This window comes from Chiloscyllium plagiosum, unplaced genomic scaffold (genome assembly GCF_037043375.1).
Source record: "Chiloscyllium plagiosum isolate Xiang-an unplaced genomic scaffold, Cpla_swu_hap1 HiC_scaffold_12, whole genome shotgun sequence".
Classification (NCBI taxonomy): Eukaryota; Metazoa; Chordata; class Chondrichthyes; order Orectolobiformes; family Hemiscylliidae; genus Chiloscyllium; species Chiloscyllium plagiosum.
The window spans coordinates 48173421-48198765 of record NW_028270150.1 but is presented as its reverse complement, the minus strand read 5'-3'; the positions used below and the strand labels follow the sequence as shown (position 1 = coordinate 48198765).

General features: G+C 39.6%; 1 protein-coding gene across 2 annotated transcripts in view; it reads left to right on the top strand.

The window, feature by feature from the left end:
* man1a2 (mannosidase, alpha, class 1A, member 2) overlaps positions 1–25345 on the top strand; it is a 133812-nt gene that overhangs the window by 65699 nt on the left and 42768 nt on the right. The window contains exons 6-8 of one of the 2 annotated variants that reach the window (XM_087992788.1): positions 1976–2070; positions 7650–7773; positions 14618–14711. In XM_087992788.1, coding sequence (XP_087848914.1) covers positions 1976–2070; positions 7650–7773; positions 14618–14711 — 313 coding nt within the window. Of the gene's footprint in view, positions 1–1975; positions 2071–7649; positions 7774–12820; positions 12945–14617; positions 14712–25345 lie in introns of both variants that reach the window. The other variant, XM_043700938.2, reaches the window with a different exon arrangement.

Here is a 25345-nt window from a genome sequence, read left to right as displayed (position 1 = left end):
ACTTGGCCCATATCCCTCTAAACCCTTCCTATTCATATGCCCATCCAGATTATCTCTGAAGGTGGGGATTTGAAGAAATCACAGCAAATCCGGCAGTATTGTCAGCACAATGTACTAGAAAACTCAAAATGCGTGACGCATTTTGCTTTGCTGATTGAGTCAGTTATGCTAATCTCAAGTGGCTGGACTTGAAATTTACATTTGGGATAAAGCTAATGATGTGCTTTGGACTTCTTTTTCAAATAATTGAGAAAGGACTCATCTCGTCTATCCGACTGTGAGAGAGGAAGAAGGAGAATAATGGTAATCGATTTATTCATTACAAGGCCAAAGGTTAAATGCATAACCATGTTTAGTTGAGAGTTTCCAGACTGCCAATGGCTTCAAAAGTATTTGATCCCACAGTGTTTCATTTCCAACAGAATTCCATTGATAGGTAGTTAGTACACCGGGGATGGCTTGACATTTGTAGTTAACATCTCCTGCTTATAGAAAACTTGCATTATAATAGACTAACCTTGTTTTCTGACCAAATGTTCAAGAAAGTGGAGACATGGCAGTATGTTAACCTACTGGGAGCTGATCTTTTTAAAAAATGCTTACACCGTGTCCATTATGTAAGCCCTTTTCACTAAAGGGCCAATTAACTCGAGCAGTTTCAGTCTTTGCTGTCTAAGCAAGAGGCATATGCAAGCAGTTGTGCAGTTACGAGAAAAGAGTAGCTTGAGGACCCTCTTGTGGTGCAGTCCCTACCCTGGACTAAGAGACTCAAGTTCAAGTTCCACCTGCTTCTGAGGTCACAGATTCGTACAGCACGGAAACAGACCCTTTGGTCCAACTCATCCATGCCAACTAGATATCCCAACCTGATCTAGTCCCGTTTGCCAGCACTTGGCCCATATACCTCTAAACCCTTCCTATTCATATGCCCATCCAGATGCCTTTTCAATGTTGTAATTGTACCAGCCTCCACCTCTTCCTCTGACAGCTTGTTCCATACATGCACCAGTCTTTATGTGAAAAAGTTGCGCCTTATGTTCCTTTTTTCCACCCTCACCCTGAACCTATGCCATGTACATCTGGGACCCCCACCCACCCAGCTTGGGAAAAATGCCCTGTCTGTTTGCCCTATTCATGTCTCTCATGATTTTATAAAGCTGTGTAATGTCACCCCTGATGCTCCAGGGAAAACGCTCCAGGGATGCCCCAGCCTATTCAGCCTCTCCGTATAGTTCAAACCCTCCAACCCTGGCAACATTCTTGTAAATCTTTTCTGAACCTTTCAAGTTTCATGACATCCTTCTGATAGGAGGGAGACCAGAATTGCACACAGTATTCCATTAGTGACCTAATCAATGTCCAGTACCGCTGCAACATGACCTCCCAATGTCTATGTTCAGCGCACTAACCAGTAAAACAAAGCATGTCAAACACCATCTTCATTATCCTATCCATCTGCGACTCCACTTTCAAGGAACTATGGACCTGCACTCTTTTGTTCAGCAATGCTCCTCAGAACCTTATCATTAAGTGTGTACGTCCAGTCTTTCCAAAATGCAGCATCTCGTGTAAAACAACTCTGAACAGGTTGATTAGAAAAGTAGGTTAATAAAAAAGAATTGTAGGAACTTCTGCCTTTAAACTCCATGCCTTCAAAAAAAATTTCATTTCCTGTCAACAGCAGTAGCTGTCTTTACTTTTTCCACCTCTGAAGTCTTAATTTATCTAGCTTATAATGCGCGGGGGGCACCTCCTGTTTGACATTGGTGTACAGAAATAGTTGTCTACGAGATTTTGAAAACATGAAGTGAATTCTTGCTTTCAATGCATAAGACCTAAATTCCGTAAAGGTCACTATCTTCAGAAATTGTCAACATTTTTTGGATTGCTCCATTTATTCTTAAAGTGTTGCTTTATTTCCTGATGTATAAATAGGAATCAAACTTTTTAAAAATATTTTTATGTTCTTTTTCAGGTCTTCAAACAGAAAGCTGCACAACTTGCTGAAAAACTGCTGCCTTCCTTTAATACACCCACAGGCATCCCATGGGCTATGGTGAACCTGAAAAGGTGAGTTTGCTTACCTATTGTGGCATTTTACATTTGAGTAAGGAAAGAATGGGGCTCAGTTATACTTCCACTTCTGCACTGCCATCTGATCTCACCATGTTAAATTAGGAGGAATGAAAGATTAGACCTTTTCAGATATGTTTTGTGGTTCATCATGGCAATATTATTATCATGGTGCTGGGTGAATGCATGATGTAAGGATTTAGAATCCTTGCAGTATTATTGGATGCTGCATTATCTTTTATTCTATAAAAATAAATAAGCTCAATAGGTTTCTCCTAAAATTGACATTCACTTCCATTGCTCAATTTTGGTGTGAAGTGTTTATGCATGAATGGACGTGCTTATCAATGTCCTCTGCATGTGTTCTGAACTGGAATATGCTTCGAAAACACTGAAAAGTTAGAAAATTTGACAGTTATAATTCTGACTGATTTGAACTGCTTGATGTCCACAGTGACTGCAGTCAAAGATTACAAATATAGGGTTGTATATTTTCAAATATTCTGAGAATTGTGTAGTTTATAATACTGTTTTATGGAATGGACCTGAATTACATTATGCAATTGTTACAATCAATATTTGGATGTACCACTCTCTGGCATGTTCACCATCAAACTACATTTATTTTACAAAGATTAAAATATTCTTTCTTGGAGATATTCCTCGAAGATAGTATAAAAGCAAGATACCCTGGATGCTAAAGATCTAAAAGAAAGCAAAAAGTGTTGAAAAAACTCAGATCTGACAACACCATCTAGGGAGAGAATGTTATCATTTCCAGTCCAATATGACTCTTCTTCAGAACTGAAAGAAGCCGGAAAATGGTGGTGCTTTTGCTGTTGACAAAGTGGGAAGAGAAGTGAGTGAGACAGATGGTGAAGGTGTCCAGAGCAAAAATCAAAGTGAGTGCTGATGGTGGTAAAGGTGAAATAAACTTGTAAAATCAAGGTGTGAAAAGGAGAAACTAGCTCCACTGTGTTAGGTGCAAGGTCAACAAGGCCTGAACCTGCTACATTGTTCCAATGAAGCTCAATGCAAGCTGGAGGAATCACACCTCATTTGCCACTTTGGTACTTTACAGCCTGTAGGATTTAATATTGAGTTCCACAACTTCAGACAGATGCACACACACAGGCACCCTCACAGCCCAACCCGTCCTTCTCCAGCCGTGTCTTACTCGCATCATCTTCAATGCGGGGAGAAAGTGAGGACTGCAGGTGCTGGAGATCAGAGTCAAAACGTGTGGTGCTGGAAAACCATACCCGGTGAGGCAGCATCCGAGAAGCAGGAGAATCGACGTTTCGAGCATACGCTGTTCCTGATGAAGAGCTTATGCTCAGAACATCGACTCTCCTGCTCCTCGGATGCTGCCTGACCAGCTGTGCTGTTCCAGTACCAAGCTTTTTGACTCATCAATGCAGAACAGGCTTAGATTAGAAATTCTGAGCATTTCTTCACCAAATTCATTCTATGTTAAGATTTCCTAATTGATTGCAAGAATGTTTTAAATTTAAAAATTAGAAAATTATTTTACACGTGCAGTATTTTAACTGCATTAAATTAATTTCAGCAACTTAGAGGGTTCCCTTGTTTACTGTGGTGCAAAGGTTTCAAAGCTTTTGACGAATTCTCAAATAGTAAATCATCAAGGAATTCATTTTCAGTCGTAATCCAGTGATAATTGATTTAACTTCAGTGGCATTCGAGGAGAAAATATATTATGAGATTTTGTACCAGTGTATTGCTGTGAAGTTTCTCAGCATGTTCAGTTGTTTCAATCAATTCCACTGGTTTATGTCAAGAACATAGACAACCTTGCATCACCTTACAATCTTACTTTAGCAAGGCATTTGATAAGGTTCCCCATGGTAGGCTCATTCATAAAGTCAGGAGGTATGGGATACTGGTAGATTTAGCTGTCTGGATTCAGAATTTGTTGACTGACAGAAGGCAGAGAGTGATTGTAGATGGAAAGTCTTCTGCCTGGAGGTCAGTGCTGAGTGGTGTCCCATAGGGCTCTGTTCTTGGGCCTCTGTTCTTTGCAGTTTTTATAAATGAATTGGATGAGGAGATTTAGGGGGTGGGTTAGTAAATTTGCCAATGACACAAAGTGTCATTGGAGTGCCATTGATAGTGTGGAGGGCTATTGCAGGCTGCAGCGTGACATAGGCAGGATGCGGAGCTGGGCTGAGAAATGGCAGATGAAATTCAACCTGGATAAATGCGAAGTGATGCATTTTAGAAGGTCGAACTTTAATGTTGAATATAGGATTAAAGACAGGACTCTTGGCGGTGTGGAGGAACAGAGGAATCTTGGTGTTCAAGTGCATAGATCCTTCAAAGTTGCCACCCGAGTGGATAGGGTTGTTAAAGCATATGGTGTTTTGGCTTTCATTAACGGGGGGATTGAATTTAAGAGCTGCGAGGTTTTGCTGCAGCTCTACAAAGCCTGGTGAGACTACACTTGGAATATTGTGTCCAGTTCTGGTTGCCTATTATAGGATGCAAAGAAGGTTTACCAGGATGCTGCCTGGGCTGGAGGGCTTGTCTTACAAAGAGAGGTTGATTAAGCTTGGACCTTTCTCTCTGGAGAGGAGGAGGAAAAGAGCTGACCTGATCGAGGTATACGAAGTCATGAGAAGCATGAATAGAGTCAGTAGCTAGAGACTTTCCCCAGGGCAGGATTAACTGGCACGAGGGGTCATCATTTTAAGATATTAGGAGGAACAAATAGAGGAGACGTCAGAGGTAGGTTCTTTACGCAGAGAGTTGGCAATGCATTCCATGCACTCACAGCGGTGGTGGTGGTGGTGGTGGAAGCAGAGTCATTCGGGACATTTAAGCGACTGCTGGACATGCACATGGATAGCAGTGAATTGAGGGGTGCGTAGTTAGGTTATTTTATTTTAGATTAAGAATAATCCTCGGCACAACATCGTGGGCTGAAGGGCCTGTTCTACGTGCATGTCCACACCAGCAAAACATAAATGCAGGCTACAACCTGTATTTGAATTCTTGATGCACGAGCATTTTCCATTTTTTTTTTAAACATCAAATCACTATGTAACTTTGCTGATATACAGTTGCTTATTAACATTTATGTTGTGTTGGTGTGGGCATGCGTGTGATGCACTGTTGTATATGTTCTTGACATAATCTAGTGGAACTGATTGAAAGTCAACATATGCTGTACAACTGAACATGCCGAGAGACTTCACAGCAATACACTGGTGCAAAATCTTTCATAATTTATTTTCTTTATCTCCTCTATCTTTCTCTATATCAATTACAACTGGATTACAACCATAAATGAGGTATTGTTCCTAAAGTAGTCTTTCTAAAGTAGTCACTGACTGCTTTTTCAACTTGCACGTCAAGATGTTTCATAACTTGCTTGACAAGATAAGGCATTATATAACATACTAGGAAATGGATTCTAATATCCAGCACTTAACTTTAATTCAAATTAATACATGATGTCAAAATTTCAAGTTTGCCTCAAACTGAAAGCATTATAGAAGTGATCAGATTTGTTGTTAAGTAAACCGGTAATAAAGATTCAATCCGTGAATTTGAGGAGGTAATAAATGGATTATTTAGGCCATTTTGTGGAAACATATAGTGAAGGGATAAAGTAATAAATAAATGAAATAGAGTCCTCTACCAAATGGGTAGAATTTTATAGTTATGGTTACCAGTTTATGGTAAGGAGATCATTTGACATTTTTATTATTAAGTTCTTGAATGCTTTAAGTCTTTTAATAGTATTCTATGTTTTTTGCAACCCTTGAGAATATTCTGAAAGACTTGCTTTATTTTAAAGCAATATTCAGAAAGTAGCTAACATAACTATCTGAAAATAGATACAAATTATTTTCGGTAATTACTGGTCTTGAATTTAAAAACTTGTTCGCAACCATTTTCCATTGCTGTTTTTGTGAATTAGTCCTACGTGGAATAAGTGTAAATGATGTTTTAAAAACCTTTTATCATGTGTAAATTGCTGTCCTCCATGTAGCTTTTGATGCCTGCTCTGCATTTAATAATTAGTCTAATTGAGCAATATCAAGTGGAGTATTTGCTGTAAATTGATTCTTCTTTTGATCAATTTGTTTGGAATGAAAGTCTTATTGCTTAATTATATTGCTGTTTGAGTGTACAGGTTTGAAAACAAGGATGTGAGAACACAAAGGAAGCCTCTAGGTATTTATTGAAGAGAGGCTTGTATAAGATGTTGGCTTGGAGGCTTGAATCGTTAGTATGTAATAACTTGCAGGAAGAAAATGACCTTCTGCAGAAACTTTTTGTCTTGCACTTATCATAATAGGTGAAAGAAATGTCTTAATTCAAATGGAAGCACAATTTATAACTGCATAAGGAAAAGGTGGTGATTGGCTGGAAAGTAGACTCTGGTTGCAGTGTTGTGGTAGAAGATGCGTCAGGAAATTATTGTCCCTCATGTTTTTTGTTTAATGCAAGGAAAATGCAATGGATGTATTTTTCCTGCAGGAAACAGGTTCCTGTATATGAATAGATGAAGCTTGCAGGTAGCATAAGTGAGCCACATGATGAACCTGACTGACAATTTTTAAATCGTCTAAAGCTGTTCATGTAATGTTTAGGGCACAGGGGTTATTCATTTGTTATTTATTTAGTGTGATTCCACAATTGATAGCACTAACGGCATTTTAGCAGTTTTATAAAATTAGGAAGGACCATGATGGGCAGAATAGGTTAAGATAATTCTGGTTGAGGCTTTAATGATGAAGGATAATTGACTTAATACGGAGTAAGAGGATGAGTAAATAGTTTAGTTCAAAGTTGTGAAACAATGGAATGCCTTGCTGTAGGCACCTGTTGAGGCAGAGGTAATTGCATTGTTTTTAAATGGTGCTTGATTAACTGCTTGAAGCTGAGAAAAATCCAGAACTGTGGGGCGTATCAGGGACAGGGATTTGCTTTCAAAAGACAGTACATTCAGTGTGACAAAAAGCTTCCTTTTATGTAGTAAACCGCTATTTCAATGAATTCTGCAAGGTTTCGACTGAGAAAAATTGTTATGCTAAACATACGATCAAACAGACTTAATTCGGGAAAAGAGTTTAACTGAATATACATAATAAATATCTTAGCGCCAAGACGATTTTGCAGTGCATATTGTTAGTGTGTGAGATTTATATAAAAAAAATTAAATTGCCACACCATATTATGGAGCCACCCAGCATCTTGTCTGTTTGTGTAAATGTGAGTTTCTAGTTTAAATAGTCACCTGTTGTGCTGTCATGGTCTTGCAGAGCAGTGAAGGCTTACCACAGTACTTTGTGGACTGTTACATGGAGTCAAGTATTTTGTTGCAGTTTCCTGGCTTTTGAATATTATGCTCGGAAGTGTTTCAGAATAATTGGTAATTGAGTAATTGATTACAAAATGTAACTTAATTTGCAGTCAATGAAGCATCTTTGACTGTTTTTAGTCTTTGTGATCTTGTCTGCTGCCTTGCTGCTTATTATATTTAAGGACAATGGTGGCGGGAGAGGAGGTGCCATTTGTAACTGAACCTGACTCTCTCTTTCCAGTGGGATAGGCCGTAATTATGTGTGGGCCTCGCAACGAGCGAGCATTCTTGCAGAGTTTGGCACTCTTCATTTGGAGTTCCTCCACATTTCCTGTTTATTGGGGAATCCTGTTTATGAGGAGAAGGTAAAATCTGTGGTTACATGTTTGGGGAACAGATCTGCCCAGTATTGATGTGCGATACTAAATTGCATTGCATGATTCTGAGAGTGGTCATGTTAACAGTTTTCTGCTGTTATTGGTCTTTGTTTTTGTTTCTTTTCTAACCCATTTCAGAGATGTTTTCCCAAATAAGCTGCTGTTTTTAGCCAGAAGTAATTTTTCAAGTAGCCAAGAAAATACATTTTCTTACAAATCGTTAGCATTGCCAGTTTATTGTGGACTTAGTGTTTGTTGGATTGGCATAAGGTTTTGGACTTTCAGAATGGTGTTTTACATAAGTTTATTTTCAGGAATACGTAGCAATGTTCATTATTCAGATTAATTACTTTATGGATAAAATCCATAAAATTGTTAAACTTCAGTTTGAGAATTATTACTGGACAAAATATACATCACTGAGTGTATATTAATGTTTTTGAATTGATTTTCAGTGCAAAGTGTGTCACCATGGCTCAGTTGGTGTTGCACTTCATTTTGGATTTGGGCTTTGAGCTAATAACCTAAAATACCATAGTGCTGCATTGTTGAAATTTATCGTCTGTGATTGAGATGAAAAATGGAAGCTTTGTCTGTCTTTTCTGGTTAAAGTCAAAGTGTGACTTGAATTCTTAAAAGGGAGCGTCTGTTGGCTTCTGAGTGACATTGCTCTTTCAGCCATTACATAGCTTTAGAATAAAAACACAAATCAACTGTTTGAGATCTCACTGTGCAAAAAGTGCCTAGCATGCTTGCTTGAGGTCACTGCATTTGAACGCATTTGAAGTGCTCTTGAGATGTTTGAGAGAGAAACTGGTGCTAAGAGTTACCTTTTTATTCCTCCAACATTTCATTGCCACATTCATGGAATCCTCTTCTGATGTGCAAGATCTTTCCGGCCTTCATTAATCATATTATGATTATTTATTTAACTGTATGAGCATCATTCTAATTTCATGATAATGGACATGGAGTTCCCCTCCAAGCTATATATTCTGACTTGGAATGATATTGCCACTCCATCATTGTCACGAGTCAAAGTCCTGAACCTCCCTTTAAAACAACAGTTCAGAAAGGGCAAAAAGGGATAAGCAAACATTGCCTTGCTCGCAATGAATACACCCTGTGGGAAAACATTTTTTCTTTAAAAAAAAATGCAGTATCATCCTGTTTTAAAAAATTCTCAAGGTCAGGTTCGTAGGAGAGTAGTCTGACACAGAACAAACGACCAAGAGGCGAGTCTGCTAGAATATGAGCATTTTATTCCCCGCAACGTCGCCACAACCAGGTCTCATACTTACAACGGGTCTGGCTTATACTCACTCTACATGTTACCGGAACTGGGAGCCGTCAGTTCTCGTAGAGCGGTTGCCAACAACCCACGCTCGGCGGTTAAACGTAACCCCGGAGCAGACTCCCGGGTCTGGCTTATACTCACTCTACATGTTACCGGAACTGGGAGCCGTCAGTTCTCGTAGAGCGGTTGCCAACAACCCACGCTCGGCGGTTAAACGCAACCCCGGAGCAGACTCACCGAACTGGAGACTTTTCCAGCTGATATACTCTTTTCCAGATATAAACATTCATGTGAACAGCAGAGCAAGGCTAAAAAACACATTCCATTCTGGTTACATACAGATAAGAAGATTCACACGGGGAGGTGTGTAATAAGATTCACACGGGACTAAGCAACACCTCCATTCCGGTTAGATTCACACATGTATTGGGACATAATTTTTAACCGTTTCACCACATTCCACTGCTTGGCCCAATACATGTGTTACATTATGATTCACACATGTATTGGGACATAATTTTACACCACACATCCAAATCTGATTATTGAACAATCCTAACTTTACTTGGATATAGCAGCAGTTTTCTAAATTTAGTCAGTTATGTAAGGTGCTGCTATTAAAAACCATTGGATCACATATGCCTTTCAAATGTTATCGTAAGGGTGTTTATTTGTAGACCTAGAGGTTGAAGGTTTTGTGTACATATTTCTTTCATGCACATGCTACTGCTTGGCATTATATATAAATAGATGCCATTGTTTGTGTCACAGATTGCCCCTCTCAATTGGTAATGTAGAAAGTGTGTTCAATTGCTAAACCTTAATCTGGAAATATTTCAGTTAATTGTGAAGGTTTTATGTGTTTTTGTGATATGCTTTTAGCGTAGATAGTGTACAGAGTGAAAATAGATTTACCTGCCAGTTGATATGTCTTCATTTTTGGAACAGCTTTGCTTTACACTACTTGCAGTCATACAGTTTTTAGGGAGTGAGTCCTAAGTGAAGTTTAAAGTCTTTTTTTAATATAAAATGGGACAGTAGATCCAGAAGTTAATGGTGTTGGAATGCCAGACTTAATGCCATCTCAGCGTTTTCTTATTATTGTTGAGCACCTTGTTTCATCAGAATTTATCAAGCCGCATTGTATTCATATAGTGTTTGAAGAATATGCACATTGTTTGAAGAATGTCAGAATTAGTGCTGGGTAGGTAATCTGTCTTCATAAAATCTCAAATGTCAGCCTCCAGTCAAATTGATCAGTTTCCCACATTGAGGTTTGCATAGATCCCAACCTTAGTTTATAGTTAATTCATTATTAGCTCTTCAGCCTGGAACTACAGAATCCAGCAACACCAGTTATCTGAAACTTTTTAATGTGGCCCCACAATACTCTGACTCATCATTTGTGGCATTGCATTAAATTTCTGACAAGTGTTACCCAGTGACTGTATCCAACATGTGGGGAAAACCAAGATGCCATGTGGCTGAGCTGGAGAGATGATCAGTAGCTTCAAACTTTGCTGTTTCTTCACTTGTCCGTCTACTGTACAAATTTCTTTCTTTGGCTAGAGATTGAATTGTACTATTGGCAGTTAGACCAAATGTGAGGGGGAGGTTCAATTACTGTGTTTGAGAAAGTGGGTAAGGGCTGGTTCTTTGTGTGTGCTGGGGGCTCCTTTATTTTGTGTAGGGGCCATTGGAAAGGAGAGGGTGGTAATGCATGGTAAGTGGTTCATTATTGGTCTGTCTGGGAAGAATGTAGAGGGGTTGATAATTGTGTGTAGGGGAGAGGACCTACAGTGACAGAGACAGATTAATTTTGTGTGCGAGTATGTGTTAAACAGGGTTGCGCTGAAAAATAGTTTGGGGAGCACTGGTGTACAGAGGAACCTTGATTATCCGAAGGACACGAGCGGGGAGTATTTCGGTCGGTTAATCAAATGCTGGATAACATCGTTTAGCTGAGCATTGGGACCTTGTGATCTTGCCAAATAATCCGATATTTGGATAATCGAATGCTGCATAATCGAGGTTCCTCTGTATAAGGGCACAAATTAAGTCAGAATAAAAACCAAAAGAACTGTGGATGTTGGAAATCAGAAACAAAAACAGAAGTTGCTGGAAAAGCCAAGGTCTGCTGGCATTTGTGGAGAAAAATCAGTTAACTTTCCGGTCTGGTTCTGTGGAAGAGTGACTGGACCCAAAATGTAAAAAAAAAAAAGTCAAGACTTAAGATAACTGCAAGTGTCTTTACATTTATATTTCCATGACATGCAAACATGAAGGAACATATATAAAAGAGAGTAGAAATTAACTGTTGATGATGCTCAATTTTATTCTGAATACCTGCATATTCCTGTATGCATCATCCTGTATTTTTAAATGAATGAATTCAAACTCTGCCCACTTTGTGTCTTAACATTAATATTGGAATATTTTAATGTCTTTGGTACCAATTCACAAATGTGTTTAAGTATGCTAAAATTATAAACTGGAAAATTTTGAAATCCAGAAACTCCTTGTCCGAAAGCATTTTGAAAGCAAAATAGACCAAAACAAAAGCTGGTTTCGAGGCTTGAGTCATTGATTCATATGCACAGTTTTAGTCTGTGTTGGTTGATTGGATTGTCGTTGAGCCCATATTTAGCTGTAGGTTTGTTAGGCTAGGCCCATGGCTGGAATATAGAACATACCATTGTTTAGCATGGGGTAACATGGTGCCTCAGTGGTTAGCACTGCTTCCTCACAGCGCCAGGAACCCAGGTTCGATTCCAGTCTCAGGTGACCGTCTGTGTGGAGTTTGTACATTCTCCCCATGTCTGGGTGCTGCGGTTTCCTCCCACAGTCTAAAGATGTGTAGGTCAGGTGAATTGGCCATGCTAAATTGTCCATAGTGTTAGGTGCATTAGCCAGAGGGAAATGGGTCTGGGTAGGTTACTCTTCGGAGGGTCAATGTGGACTTGCTGGGCCAAAGGGCCTGTTTCCACTGTAGGGAATTTAATCTTAGGTTATTCAGGCATGCAGCAGCAATGCTATCAATGGAATTGGTCTGAGATTAGCTGGCATTGTGTGTGGGATTCTAAGTGACTACTGGATGATAATAAAGTTAACAACAAAAAGTGGAAATACAAATTAAAAAGTGGTTATTATTTCTAACAGGAAATTTTGAAGTCGTGGGGCTGTCATGGCTTATTCAGCACACTTAATTGAGGATGGCTGACATTCACCGTGCATAAACTAGACTGTTTCGAGTTGTCATTTTAGTAGAATTTAAATTGATGGTAACATTCTAAGTATCAGTTGGTAAAATGCATTCTGAAGAGAAGTACAGCAGTTTTTAAAGTTTTTGGAATGAGGAATGCTGCAAGTATGATCATACAGAAATATAGTTCTGTTTGAATGTTAAAATGCCAGAGTGCCATTGATATTTCATCTGAGTATCAAATAACAACTTCTGCATTTCAATTAGGGAAAAAAAATTGTTACACAAAGGCAATCTTATCTATTTAAGATGAAATAAACATGATGCTACTATTGGTCAAAACCGTATTTAGGGAGGTGTTAATATTGAACTTTTTGACTCTACCTAAAGTAGAAATTTAAGGTATTCATCTTTAGGGAGCCATTAGAATCGAGCTGCTTGCCACCTTCACTGTGCTGAGCCATCTGATAACTGGCTTTTGCTCTTCTGTTTGTGATTATATGTTTTTTTCTCTTGCTGGGTTCTTGATTTGCCAGTGGTGTTGGACGGAACTGGGGCTGGGCATCTGCTGGGAGTAGCATTTTGTCTGAATTTGGGACACTACATTTGGAATTTGTCCACATGAGCTATCTGACAGGGGATCCCATCTACTACAAAAAAGTAAGTGTTTTCTTTGTAAGATATGAGAAACTACCGAACCTTGACTTTCCATATTTTACAGATATTGTTTTGTTGTGGGAATATATCAGTTACCTGACATCTGAGAAGAATCTTGGACAGTATATTAAAGTTATCTTCATGAATGACCTCAACTATAGCTGTATCTTTCAAATCTTGAGATATTGAAGAAAGGAAAGACTGATGAATTATCTAGTAATACGGTGCTCTAGAATTCTCAGTCCCAAGTTTGATTTCAGTTCCCAAAAGATCACACTATAATATTGAATTCAGTAAATCCATTAATTTAGTTGACTAACATCAGAAAATCATCACCAAAGCAACTGGATTATCATTAAGATATTCAACACATTGGTTAATGCTCTTCAGGATAGAACCTGTCAAACCTAATGAGTATGACTCCTTTATTAGTGTTAGTGCCCTTTGGGAAACTACCCATCCATATTTACCCTTACTGCCCACATCTTAAGAATTATAAAATGTAACACTAGAAGCCCTTAACACACTCATAGTTTGGAAGTTTCGGAAAGTTTTGTTTGGATATGTTTGATGCCAACAGCTGCACGTATGAAGAATTAAAGCAACAAGCCTTCAGTTAGGAGAGGGTTGAGCGAAAGGTTAGCTTCAAATTGTATAACTGATTAAGCTTATGAATGCCGAATACTCATTGCAAAATTTTAAATTACGTATATTTGTTATAACTAAAACTATTTTTAAATAAAATTCAACTAATATGTGGCTCCTTTGCACACTTAATCAATACTCTTCGGATTTGCAAATCTTCTGGTTTTGGATTTGTTTCTAAACAGTACTTGGGAGCCTCTTGTGAAGCGCTTCTGTGATGTTTCCTCCGGCATTTATAGTGATTTGTATCTGCCGCTGCAGCGGACAGCTGGAACTGACAACCGGAAGCGGCAGATACAAATCACTATAAATGCTGGAGGAAACATCACAGAAGCGCTTCACAGGAGGCTCCCAAGCACTGAGGATGTCACCTAGACAGGGGACGAAATGTCTGCAACACAAATTCCCAGCTTGGCGAACAGAATCACAACAACGAGCACCCGAGCTACAAATCTTCTCACAAACTTTGTTTCCAAGCCATTCAACCTGAATTTGTAATATCATTGTTGGCTTTGATCAGAGGCTATGTAGTTCACCTGAGGTATACATTCCAATGTAGTGTCTGATAAAATTCCTTATTTCTCAGCCATGGTCTGGTGTTTGTTTACTCAGCAATCATATACCCTGTCTGTGAACGCAAAGTGATGGTATTGCTGATATGCAAGTTATTTTACAATCTTATCTCAAAAGTAAGGTACTGTTTAAAGGACCTGGTGTTCTAGTAATCAATATCCTAATCAGATGTTCAGGGGGTTCAAGTCCCAGGAATGTGTGATATTTAAAATTGCTTGTCTTAATTGCACATTGCAAGCATGCCTATGTTTGTGTTGTGGTAGTTTAACTGTAGTATTAGTGAAGGTCTGAATTTGATTAATCTGTGCTATCATCTGAAATACGCATGAAATAGAGGACACTGAGAAAGTGGGTTGTTGAAATTGTTGAAATAATTTCACAGTAAGTTAACATTAATTCATTAAAGCGTGTGTAAATAGTGCTACAATTGTTAAAATTAAGTTTCGAACTAATTGCAGGTGTTGCACATTCGGAAGTTGTTACAGAAAATGGACAGACCTAATGGCCTGTACCCCAACTACCTTAATCCAAGGACAGGGCGTTGGGGTCAACGTGAGTATTTTTTAATACATGAAGAATTATAATTATTCCCATGTTTGAGAGTTTAACTTTAGCATTTAGTATATGGATCCTTTGAAATAGGATGCATTTAATTATTTTTAATCCAATTTTTGTATTAAGCTTGTTTCTAGGTACACTTCAGGACTAATTTTGCACTAAACTGCATAAGCCCACTAGCAACAATTTTCTTCTAGGGATCCACATCAACGTTCCCTCCAAGTAAGAATATGCAGTCACTCCAAGGTTCTGTGCACACCATGTAGCCGGAAAGAAAATTGTAGGAAACTCTTGTTCATAGTATCACAGACGCCAGTCTTTAACCAATTTGATTCACTTTTTGTTATACCAGGAAATGGCTAATGTCACTGGATACAGCAAAGAGGATAGGCCCTGACAGGACTCCAGTACTGAAGATGTGTCCTTCAAAACTTGCTGCATCCAATCCAAGCTTGCTAGTACAGTTGTGAGACTGGCATCTACCAGACAATGTAGATAATTGCTCAGCTACATCACTTAACACAATAGGGCAAATTGATCCAACCAATTACCCATATAGGTTTACTCCTGGATTATCGGTGAAGCAATGGGAGGTGTCATCATTATTTGCTTTGTATTAATCTGCTCACTGATGCTCAGTTTGTCTTCTGTCAGGTGAGTACCCTGAACATCAAGGCTATATTTTTCCAAGTGTGATATCAAGGGCCCCTAGGAAAACTAGAGTCAGTGGGAACGAGGGGTGGGAAGACACTCTGGTTGGATTCGTACCTAGCAAAGGAAAATGATTATGGTTCCATTGAATCCCTACAGTATGAAAACAAGCCATTTGGCCCAACAAGTCTACACTAATCCTCTGATCATCCCACCAGACCAATCCCACTACCCTATCCCTGTGACCCTGCATTTCTCATGGCTAACCATCAAATTCCCACATCCCTGAACATGAACATAGCCAGTCCACTTAACCTGCATATCTTTGGATGATGGTTGTTGAAGGTCAGTCGTCTCAGCTCTTAGGCATCTTTCCAGGAATTACATCAGTGACTTTCCCTCCATCAGAAAGTGAAGTGGAAAGGTTCACTGCTGATTGTACAATGTTAGGCACCATTTACGATTCCTCGGATACTGATGCAGTCATGGCGATTTGTTTCAAGACCTGGGTGATATTCAAGCTTGGCTGACAAATGACCATATGCAGCACGAGAGACTCTAACCATCACCCATTTACGTTCAGTGGCATTACTATTGCTCAATCCTCCACTATAGTCATCCTCTGGGTTAGCCTGACCAAAAACTGATTTGGACTAGCCATATAAATACTATGGCTACAAAGTATTAGGAATTTTGCAGTGAGTAACTCACTGACTGACTCACCAGAGCTTGGCCAAAGGAAAAGTCAGGAGTGTGATGGAATACTTCCTGCTTACCTGGATGTGTGTCATTCAAGCAACACTCAGGCTTGACACAATCCAGGTTAAAGCAGCCAGCTTGATTGGCACTCCCACCAACACGAATACTCAATAGCAGCAGTGTGTATTTACAAGATGCACTGCAGAAATTCACCAAGGCTTCTTAAATAGCACCTTTTGAAATGCATGACGACTTCAATCTAGAAGAAAAAGGGCAGCATATCGATGGAAACGCTGTGACCTACAAGTTTCCCTCCAACCACATATCTTCCTGACTTGGAAACATGTTGCCATTCATTCAGTGATGCTGGGTCAAAATTTTGGAACTCCTTTCCTAAAAGCACTGGGCATCTACTTAAAGAACGTGGACTGCAGTGGTTAGAGGAGGTAGCTCAGCACCACCACCTGATAGCAACTAGTGATGGGCAGTGAATACTGGCTTAAGTATTGAAGTCCACCCTGTCTCTCTTTTTGCTTATAATCTTTGGATTTCCCTTAATGGTACTTTGATTCTTTTTCTTCTTGCGCTCATTTTACTTTCCTAAATTTTCTTTTCATTTCACATTTCTATTGTTGCATTGAGATTTTTTGTAGTATTAGGTTCATGTTATCTGGCATAGATATTTCTTACGCCCATGTTCACCCTGTTACCCAGTGTCTCTAGATTTGACTGTTTTGACGTTTTGAGGATGCAGGTTTACCATAAGCCCCTTGAATCTTTTTCTGAAAGTCGCCCATTAACCTGACACTGGATTACCTTCAAGAATTTGTTTGTAGCTCATTTTTGGTCAGTCACTTCTTAATCTAGTGAAACTGGCCTTCCTTAATTTAGAACCATTGTTCCAATTTAGTTTTGATCTTTTTCATCACTATGCCAAACTAACTGAATTTGTGCGGCTTACCCCTTCCTCCTCCCCAGGTGATTGTCTAAAACTACTGTATATACTGGAGTGATAATCGATCTCATGTAAAAGTCGACCCCCTATTTTTGGTCAAATAACCTGGAATTTTCCATATATCTCATTAAATGTTGACCCTAGTTCTTTACAGATAACGATCAACATTTGTGAGTCAGTGTGCCAGCCATCACATCCCACTCCAGCTTTCCAGTTGTTCTGCTCCCGGTCTACCTGCCCACTGGTTGTTGTATTCAGCTCTGGGTTTTCAGAAATACCATAATTCGTTATTTTTATATATTCATTTAGAGATCAGTTGGGCTTCTGAATGAATTTTAACGGGCATGAATTTCAGCCCCTCAAAGGTAGTATCCATGTAATAGATGTCCCCCATAAATGTAACATTAAAAAGTAGTCAAAATTCAACTATTAGAACATAGAACATTACTGTGCAGTACAGGCCCTTCGGCCCTCGATGTTGCACCGACCTGTCCTACCAATCTGAAGCCCATCTAACCTACATTATTCCATGTATGTCCAAATGCTTGTCCAATGACGACTTAATGTGCTTAAAGTTGGCGAATCTACTACTTTTGCAGGCGAATCTACTATCTGAGTAAAGAAACTACCTCTGACATCTGTCCTATATCTATCACCCCTCAATTTAAAGCTATGCCCTCTCGTGCTCGCTGTCACCATACTTGGAAAAAGGTTCTCCCTGTCCACCCTATCTAACCCTCTGATTATCTTATATGTCTCTATTAAGTCACCTCTCAACCTTCTTTTCTCTAACGAAAACAACCTCAAGTCCCTCAGCCTTTCCTCGTAAGACCTTCTCTCCATACCAGGCAACATCCTAGTAAATCTCCTCTGCACCCTTTCCAAAGCTTCCACATCCTTCTTATAATGCGGTGACCAGAACTTACACGATACTCCAAGTGCGGCCGGACTAGAGTTTTGTACAGCTGTAGCATAACCTCATGGTTCCGGAACTCGATCCCTCTATTAATAAAAGCCAAAACACTGTATGCCTTCTTAACAACCCTGTCAACCTGGGTCGTACCTGGACACAGAGATCTCTCTGCTCATCTACAGTACCAAGAATTACTTGAGTATATACGGTAAACCCAGATTTCTACCCCCTTGTTGGGCATACTACTTGTTGCAATGTAGCAGTTCTCTGCCTTCTGTAACTTTAACATTGACTGTACTTCAGTTTATATTTAAACAACTAGAGTTCTACATTATTTCTACCTTTATAGTTTTTGCATTTGTTAGAAAGTGCCTGCAAATTTGATCTTCTGTTGTACTTGGACTGGATGTCTGCTGCAATATTCCAGTAGTGTGGTTGCATATTTTTGTTGCCTAATTCAACTCTTAATTCATCAAACAAAGGCAAAATACTTTGGATGCTAAAAATCTGAAATAAGAATAGAAAATGCTGGAGAAATTCAGCATTTCTGGCAGCATTTATGGAGAGAGAGATGAAGGGGGGACATGATTGACATTTAAATTTGAGGGGTATAGATAGGGTTGACAGGAGGGAACTTTCCCCTTGGTGGAGGGATCAACGACAAGGGGCGTAGATTTAAGGTGAGGGACACGAGGCTTTTTGGAGGAGATTGATGAAAAGCTGTTTTACTCAAAGTGGTAGGAATCTGGAACTTTCTGCCTGTAAGGATGATCTAGGCAAAAACCGTCAACATTTGAGTAGTGTTTACATGTGCATTTACGATGCCAGAGGATACAGGCTGAGTGTTGAAAAATGGGGGTTTGGAATAGTTTTTTACTGAGGCAGACTCTGGGCTGAAGGGCTTTTTTCTCTGCTATAGACCATTTATGACACTATGAAACAGAGTTAACTATACCATCAATTGGTTTTTCCCTATAATAATTCCTTATGGCTGCAGATGTTTGTTTCATCAATGTAGCACCCTACTTCCTTTGTTATTCTACATGGTCTGAAATCCCTGTGACCATGAGCATTAAGCGGTCATTGCAGCCCTTCTGAGGCATATTTTAGTGACGACTAAAACAAATCATAATCCTATGTGTCAATATGCACTGCAACTCATCTGCCTTGCTCACTTTTGTCCTTCCATTTACCTTTGAGTGAAACTGGACGACTTTTTGTATATTTTCCAATCTTTGGTCCACCTGGAAAGTGCTCTTTATTTCCTGGCCTTCATTTCAAGCTGTACTTTTTGCACCTTTTGAATCAATGTTCAATTTCCCACACACTCCTAACTAGTTCAGGTCTTTCTCATCACGCTAACAAACCTACGTGATACAGGAGTACACAACGTGGGTCTGAGGTACTGTACAATATCAGTATTAACTCAGTAACAGACATAATCAAATAAGCTTCTTTAATATGCTTGCCCTTTTATTAACAAGTCAACTACCTGTGTTCCTCATGCACAGTTAAGTTGCTTAATTGTCTAAGTATCATCATTGATCTATTTGATAATCTTCAAGCTATTTTATCACCAGAAGGTAATTTAGAATATCAAACCTCTCCTCTCGAGAGGGGAAGGCAAACCTGCAATGCTCATCAGCTAATCAGTTTATGGCTATCTGTGTTGTCACACATTGTTCACATTGTGCATTTAGTTATCTTGGTAATTGCTCCTTTGAGTGTTGGTGTTTTTTAATAGAATGCTTATCTAATTCTCTGTTCATATTCAGTACTCAGATTTTTAAAAAATTCTTCCATGGGATGGATATATCACTGATAAAGCCCACATCTATTACCCAAACTTAAATACCTTTGAGATGATAATTACTTGCTACCTTGAACTGCTGCAGTCCATTCAGTGTAGATACACCCATAAATCAAAGATAGCATAGCTTTCTCTCCTACTGCTTAATGAAATTATTGCAATAACACATCTAGACTGAACACAACTGCAGTAACTTTATAGATCTTTATGCTAGCTATTGTTTTCATTTGTTGTAACGCCAGATCTGTGCAGTATCATAAGCAATATTGTTGTGAGTCTGACTCTTAAACGCTGTGCTGTAATTGGTCAGTTCCTTTTGTATATGCTCCTCTTAAATATAAGATGCTACAGATTATGCTTATATAAGTTGACCTTTTAGGCTTTGAATTAAAATTCCCAAAATTGGGGGTTATGTATCCAGTTTAAATTGTGAACCACCACTGGTGCCAAAGAGCACATTTCTGTTCATAAGCCACAATGCATGCCCAGATCTGTGCAGGTATTGTAAAATGCCATGTAACCTCCTGGTATGAATTAGTTCACAGACGTCCCATCAAAATTCAAGCTTCTTTTTTCCAGAGGGTGAAGCTATGCTTTATAACTATTTAACTATTGTAGAACCAGATGCGTAAATGATGAAAATAGAAACTGTTTGGAAATACCTCAGACCTGCCTCAGAGGCCACAAGAATCAATTGCTTTGTTTGTCAGTGGATGTCGTGAACTCAACTGAATTTCACCGTAGTCGCATAATAGAGGGACTGGGTCTATTTTTGTATCTGAAATTCTCCAGCAGAAGAAAGAAGTGAAACCTGATTTTCTAGTGCCTGAGCCATTAGCGACAATGAGATCTAGGTGCCTGTGTACAGTCACTGAAAGTAACTGTGCTGGTGCAATAGACAGTGAAAGGTGCAAATAGTATGTTGGCCTTCAAAGCGTGAGGATTTGACTACAGGAGCAAGAGTGTCTTGCTGCAATTGCCCATCTTGATGAGACCACACCTAGAATATTGTTGCAGTTTTGGTATTCTTATCCACAAAAGGATGCCCTCTCCATTGAGGGTGTGCAACAAAGTTTTACCAGATTGATTCCTGGGAGGGCAGAACAGATGTGTGAAGACAGACTAGATCGATTAGGATCACATTCATTGAAATTTAGAAGAATGAGAAGGGCTGTCATAGAAACCTATAAAGTCCTGCTGGGTAAACCAGGGAAGCATAGTCTCAATGGCTGGGGAGTACAGAACCAGTGTCACAGTCTAATGATATAAGCTAAGCCATTGAGGACTAGGATGAAATGAAATGTCTTCAGCTGGAAAGTAGTGAGCCTTTGGAATTCTCTGCCATAGAAAGTAGTTGAGGCAAAAATGTTGAATATTTTCAAGGAGATTGATATAGTTTGTTGGTCTAAAGGGATTAAATGGTATGAGAAAGCAGGGGGGCAGGGTACTGATTTGAATGATCAGACATGATCGCATTGAACAGCTGAGCAGGCTCGAGTGGTCTACTCCTGATCTTTCTTACTGTGTGCTTATGTTAATCGAGAAGGAGACAGGTTAGCCTCAGATGGAAATGGAGGTGGATCAGATAGAGTATGTGATTATTTAGTCCCCTTCAACAGCCATTGCTGAGGTTGCTGGTTGTCCAGACAGAGATTTTCTTTGACTTCTCTCTCGTGAAGTGAAGTGTCAAAACAGAACCAGAGTCTCCATCTATGCTGACACAACACTAAAGTTGACACAAGGATAAGTGTAATTATTCTATCGTTCAGAATCATGAAGGATGTCTACTTGAATTGTCAGGACAAGCTACTACAGCAAAATTAATTATATGTCATTGGACACCCATCTCTTGCATTGGTACACTGACATTAAAATGCAGCTATGTCAATTCTGTGTGGGAACTGTAAATATTTTTGGACATGTATTGACTAGCAATAGCAGGATGATCAATGTACATAGATCTTAATAACATGACCATTGACGAGATCACAAAGTTACATAGAACACAGAACATTATAGTGCAGTACAGGCCCTTTAGCCCTCGATGTTGTGCCACCCTGTGAAACCAATCTGAAGCCCATCTAACGTACATTATTCCATTCTCGTCCATATCCGTATTCAATGACCATTTAAATGCCTGTAAAGTTGGCGAGTCTCCAACTATTGCAGGCAGTGCCTTCCAAGCCCCTAGCAATGAGTAAAGAAACTACCTCTGACATCAAGCCTATATATATCACCCCTCAATTTGAAGCTGTGCCCACTTAAGCTAGCCATCACTATCCAGGAAAAAGGTTCTCGCTGTCCAACCGATCTAACCCTCTGATTACCTTATGTCTCAATTAAGTCACCTCTCAACCACCTTTTCTTGAACGCAAACAACATCATGTCCCTCAACCTTTCTTCATAAGACCTTCCCTCCATACCAGGTTACATCTTAGTAAATCTTCTCTGAAACCTTGTCAAAACTTCCACATCCTTCCTATAAAGCGGTGACCAGAACTGCACGCAATACTCCAAGTGCAGCCACACCAGAGTTTTGTACAGTTGCAGCTTGACCTCATGGTACCGAAACTCTATCTCTCTACTAATAAAAGCTAACACACTGTATGCCGCCTTAACAGCCCTATCAACCTGAATGGCAACTATGTATATGGACACCGAGATCTCTCTGCTCATCTACACTGCTAAGAATCTTACCGTTCGCCCAGTACTCTGCATTTCCATTACTCCTTCCAAAGTGGATCACCTCTCACTTTTCTGCATTAAACTCCATTTGCCAATTCTCAGCCCCACTCTGCAGCTTACCTATGTCATTCTGTAACCTACAACATCCTTCGGCACTATCCGCCCTTAGTGTTGTCTGCAAATTTACTAACCAATCCTTCTACGCCCTCATCCAGGTTGTTTATAAAATGACAAACAGCAGTTGACCCAAAACAGATCCTTAAGGCACACCACTAGTAACTGAACTCCAGGATTAATATTTCCCATCAACCACCACCCTCTACCACCTTTCTGCTAACCAATTTCTGATCCAAACCATGAAATCACCCTCGATCCCATGCCTCTGTATTTTGTGCAGTAGCCTACCATGGGGAACCTTATCAAATGCCTTTCTGAAATCCATATGTACCACATCAATGGCTTGACCCTCATTTATCTGTTTGGTCACATTCTCAAAGAACTCAATAAGGTTTATGAGGCACAATCTACCCTTTACAAAGCCATGTTGACTATCCCTAATCAGCCTATTCGTATCAAAATGATTATAAATCCTATCTCTTATACCCTTTTGCAAGACGTTACCCACAACCAAACTAAGGCTCACTGGTCTATACTTACCATGGTTGTCTCTATTCCCCTTCTTGAACAAAGAAACAACATTTGCTATCCAGTATTCTGGTTCTGTTCCTGTAGACAATAAGGACATAAAAATCAAAGCCAAAGGCTCGGCAATCTCCTCCCTGGCTTCCCAGTGAATCCTTGGATAAATCCCATCCGGCCCAGGGGGTTTATCTATTTTCACACTTTCCAGAATTTCTAACACCACCTCCTTGTGAATTTCAATCCCATCTAGTCTAGTAGCCTGTTTCTCAGTATTCACCTCGACAACATTGTCTTTTTCCAGTATGAATACTGACAAAAAATATTCATTTAGTGCATTTCCCTATCTCCTTTGAATCCACGCACAACTTCCCACTACTGTCCTTGATTGGCCCTAATCTTACTCTAGGCATTCCTTTATCCATAATATACCTATAGGAAGCTTTAGGGCTTTCCCTCATCCTATCCATCAATAGCTTTTCATGTCCCCTCCTAACTCGTCTTAGCTCTCTCTTTAGGTCTTTCCTGGCTACCTTGTAACTCTCAATCACCCTAACTGAGTCTTCACATCTCATCCTAAGATAAGCCTCCTTCTTCCTCTTGACAAGAAATTCAACTTCCTTAGTAAGCCACAGCTCCTGTGCTCAACCTCTCCTCCCTGTCTGATAGGTACATAATTATCAAGGGCACACAGTAGCTGTTTCTTGAATAAACTCCACATTTCTATTGTGCCCATGCCCTGCAGTTTCCTTCCCCATCCTATGCATTCTAAATCTTGTCTAATCACATCATAATTGCCTTCCCCCAGCTTTAACTCTTGCCCTCTGGTGTATACTAATCCCTTTCCATTGCTAAAGTACACACAACTGATTTGTGGTCACTATCACCAAAGTGCTCACCTGCCTCCAAATCTAACACATGGCTGGGTTTATTATCTAGTACCAAATCTAATGTGATCTCGCCCCTTGTTGTCCTGTCTACATACTATGTCAGAAAACTCTCATGTACATTATTGACAAAAACTGACCCATCTAAAGTATGTGAGGTATAGTATTCCCAGTCAATATTTGGGAAGTTGAAGTCCCCCATAACAACTACCCTGTCATTCGGAGTCCGTTTGAGAGTCAACTTTGCTATCCTTTCCTCTAAGTCTCTGGAACTATTCGGAGGCCTATAGAAAACTCCCAACAGGGTGACTTCTCCTTTCCTGTTTCTAACCTCAGCCCATACTACCTCAGTTGATGAATCCTCAAATGTCCTTTTTGCAGTCATAATACAGTCCTTGACTAACAATGCCACAACCCCACCTCTCTTACCATCTTCTCTGTTCTTACCATTTGCAACAGAAAAGATCAAGAATACTTAGCTCCAATCAGTGTAGAACCTGCAACAGTTTTACTTAGATGGATTTGATGGCACAGGAATGTTCAGAGGATGCTGCATTGAACTTCAGAAAATGCAATTTGACCCTCCCAGAAAATGCAGTCCTCTCATGCAAAAGAAGCTTGAGGTGAGCTGGATGATATGGAAAGTAATAGAATTATGCGTCATGTACTTCAAATTACAAATTGATGCAGTTCTGTTAGATGTGTGCAACATGAAGAAAGCACAATTAGGTTTTATTTGGATCTAAGTTGTCAGAACTTCCTCTAAAGAGGTGCTCAAAATTCTTATATTAGAGGAATCAATCCGAAATTCACAAGAGCTCAATTCTTCAAACTGGATGCCAAACATGGATATTGGTCAGTTCACTTGACAAAGAAATCTCAAGAAAATGCTTTGGAAACACAATCTTCCAAATGCTGTTCTGAAGGGGACTGCCTTTTGATCAAGATTTGTTTCAGCAGCATATGGGGAAAAAAATCCAGAAATTATTCAGATATATATGTGTTGCCAATCAAATGCAATGATGGATAAAACTAAAATGTATGAGCAAAATATACATTTCATAATGATAGCGGCTTGTTGTGCATGACCTTTTCTTCAGTAGCAAGTGTCAGGTGACTGTAGGTCAGATAAAATTATTTTGCTGTCTTTTCAAGCCGTGAAAGGTTAGATTAGATTTCCTACAGTGTGGAAACAGGCCCTTCTTCCACACCAACCCTCCGAAGAACAACCCACCCAGACCCATTTCCCTCTGACTAATGTACCTAACACTATGGGCAATTTAGTATGGCCAATTCACCTGACCTGCACATCTTTGGACTGTGGGAGGAAACCGGAGCACCCGGAGGAAACCCATGCAGACACGGAGAATGTGCAAATTCCACACAGTC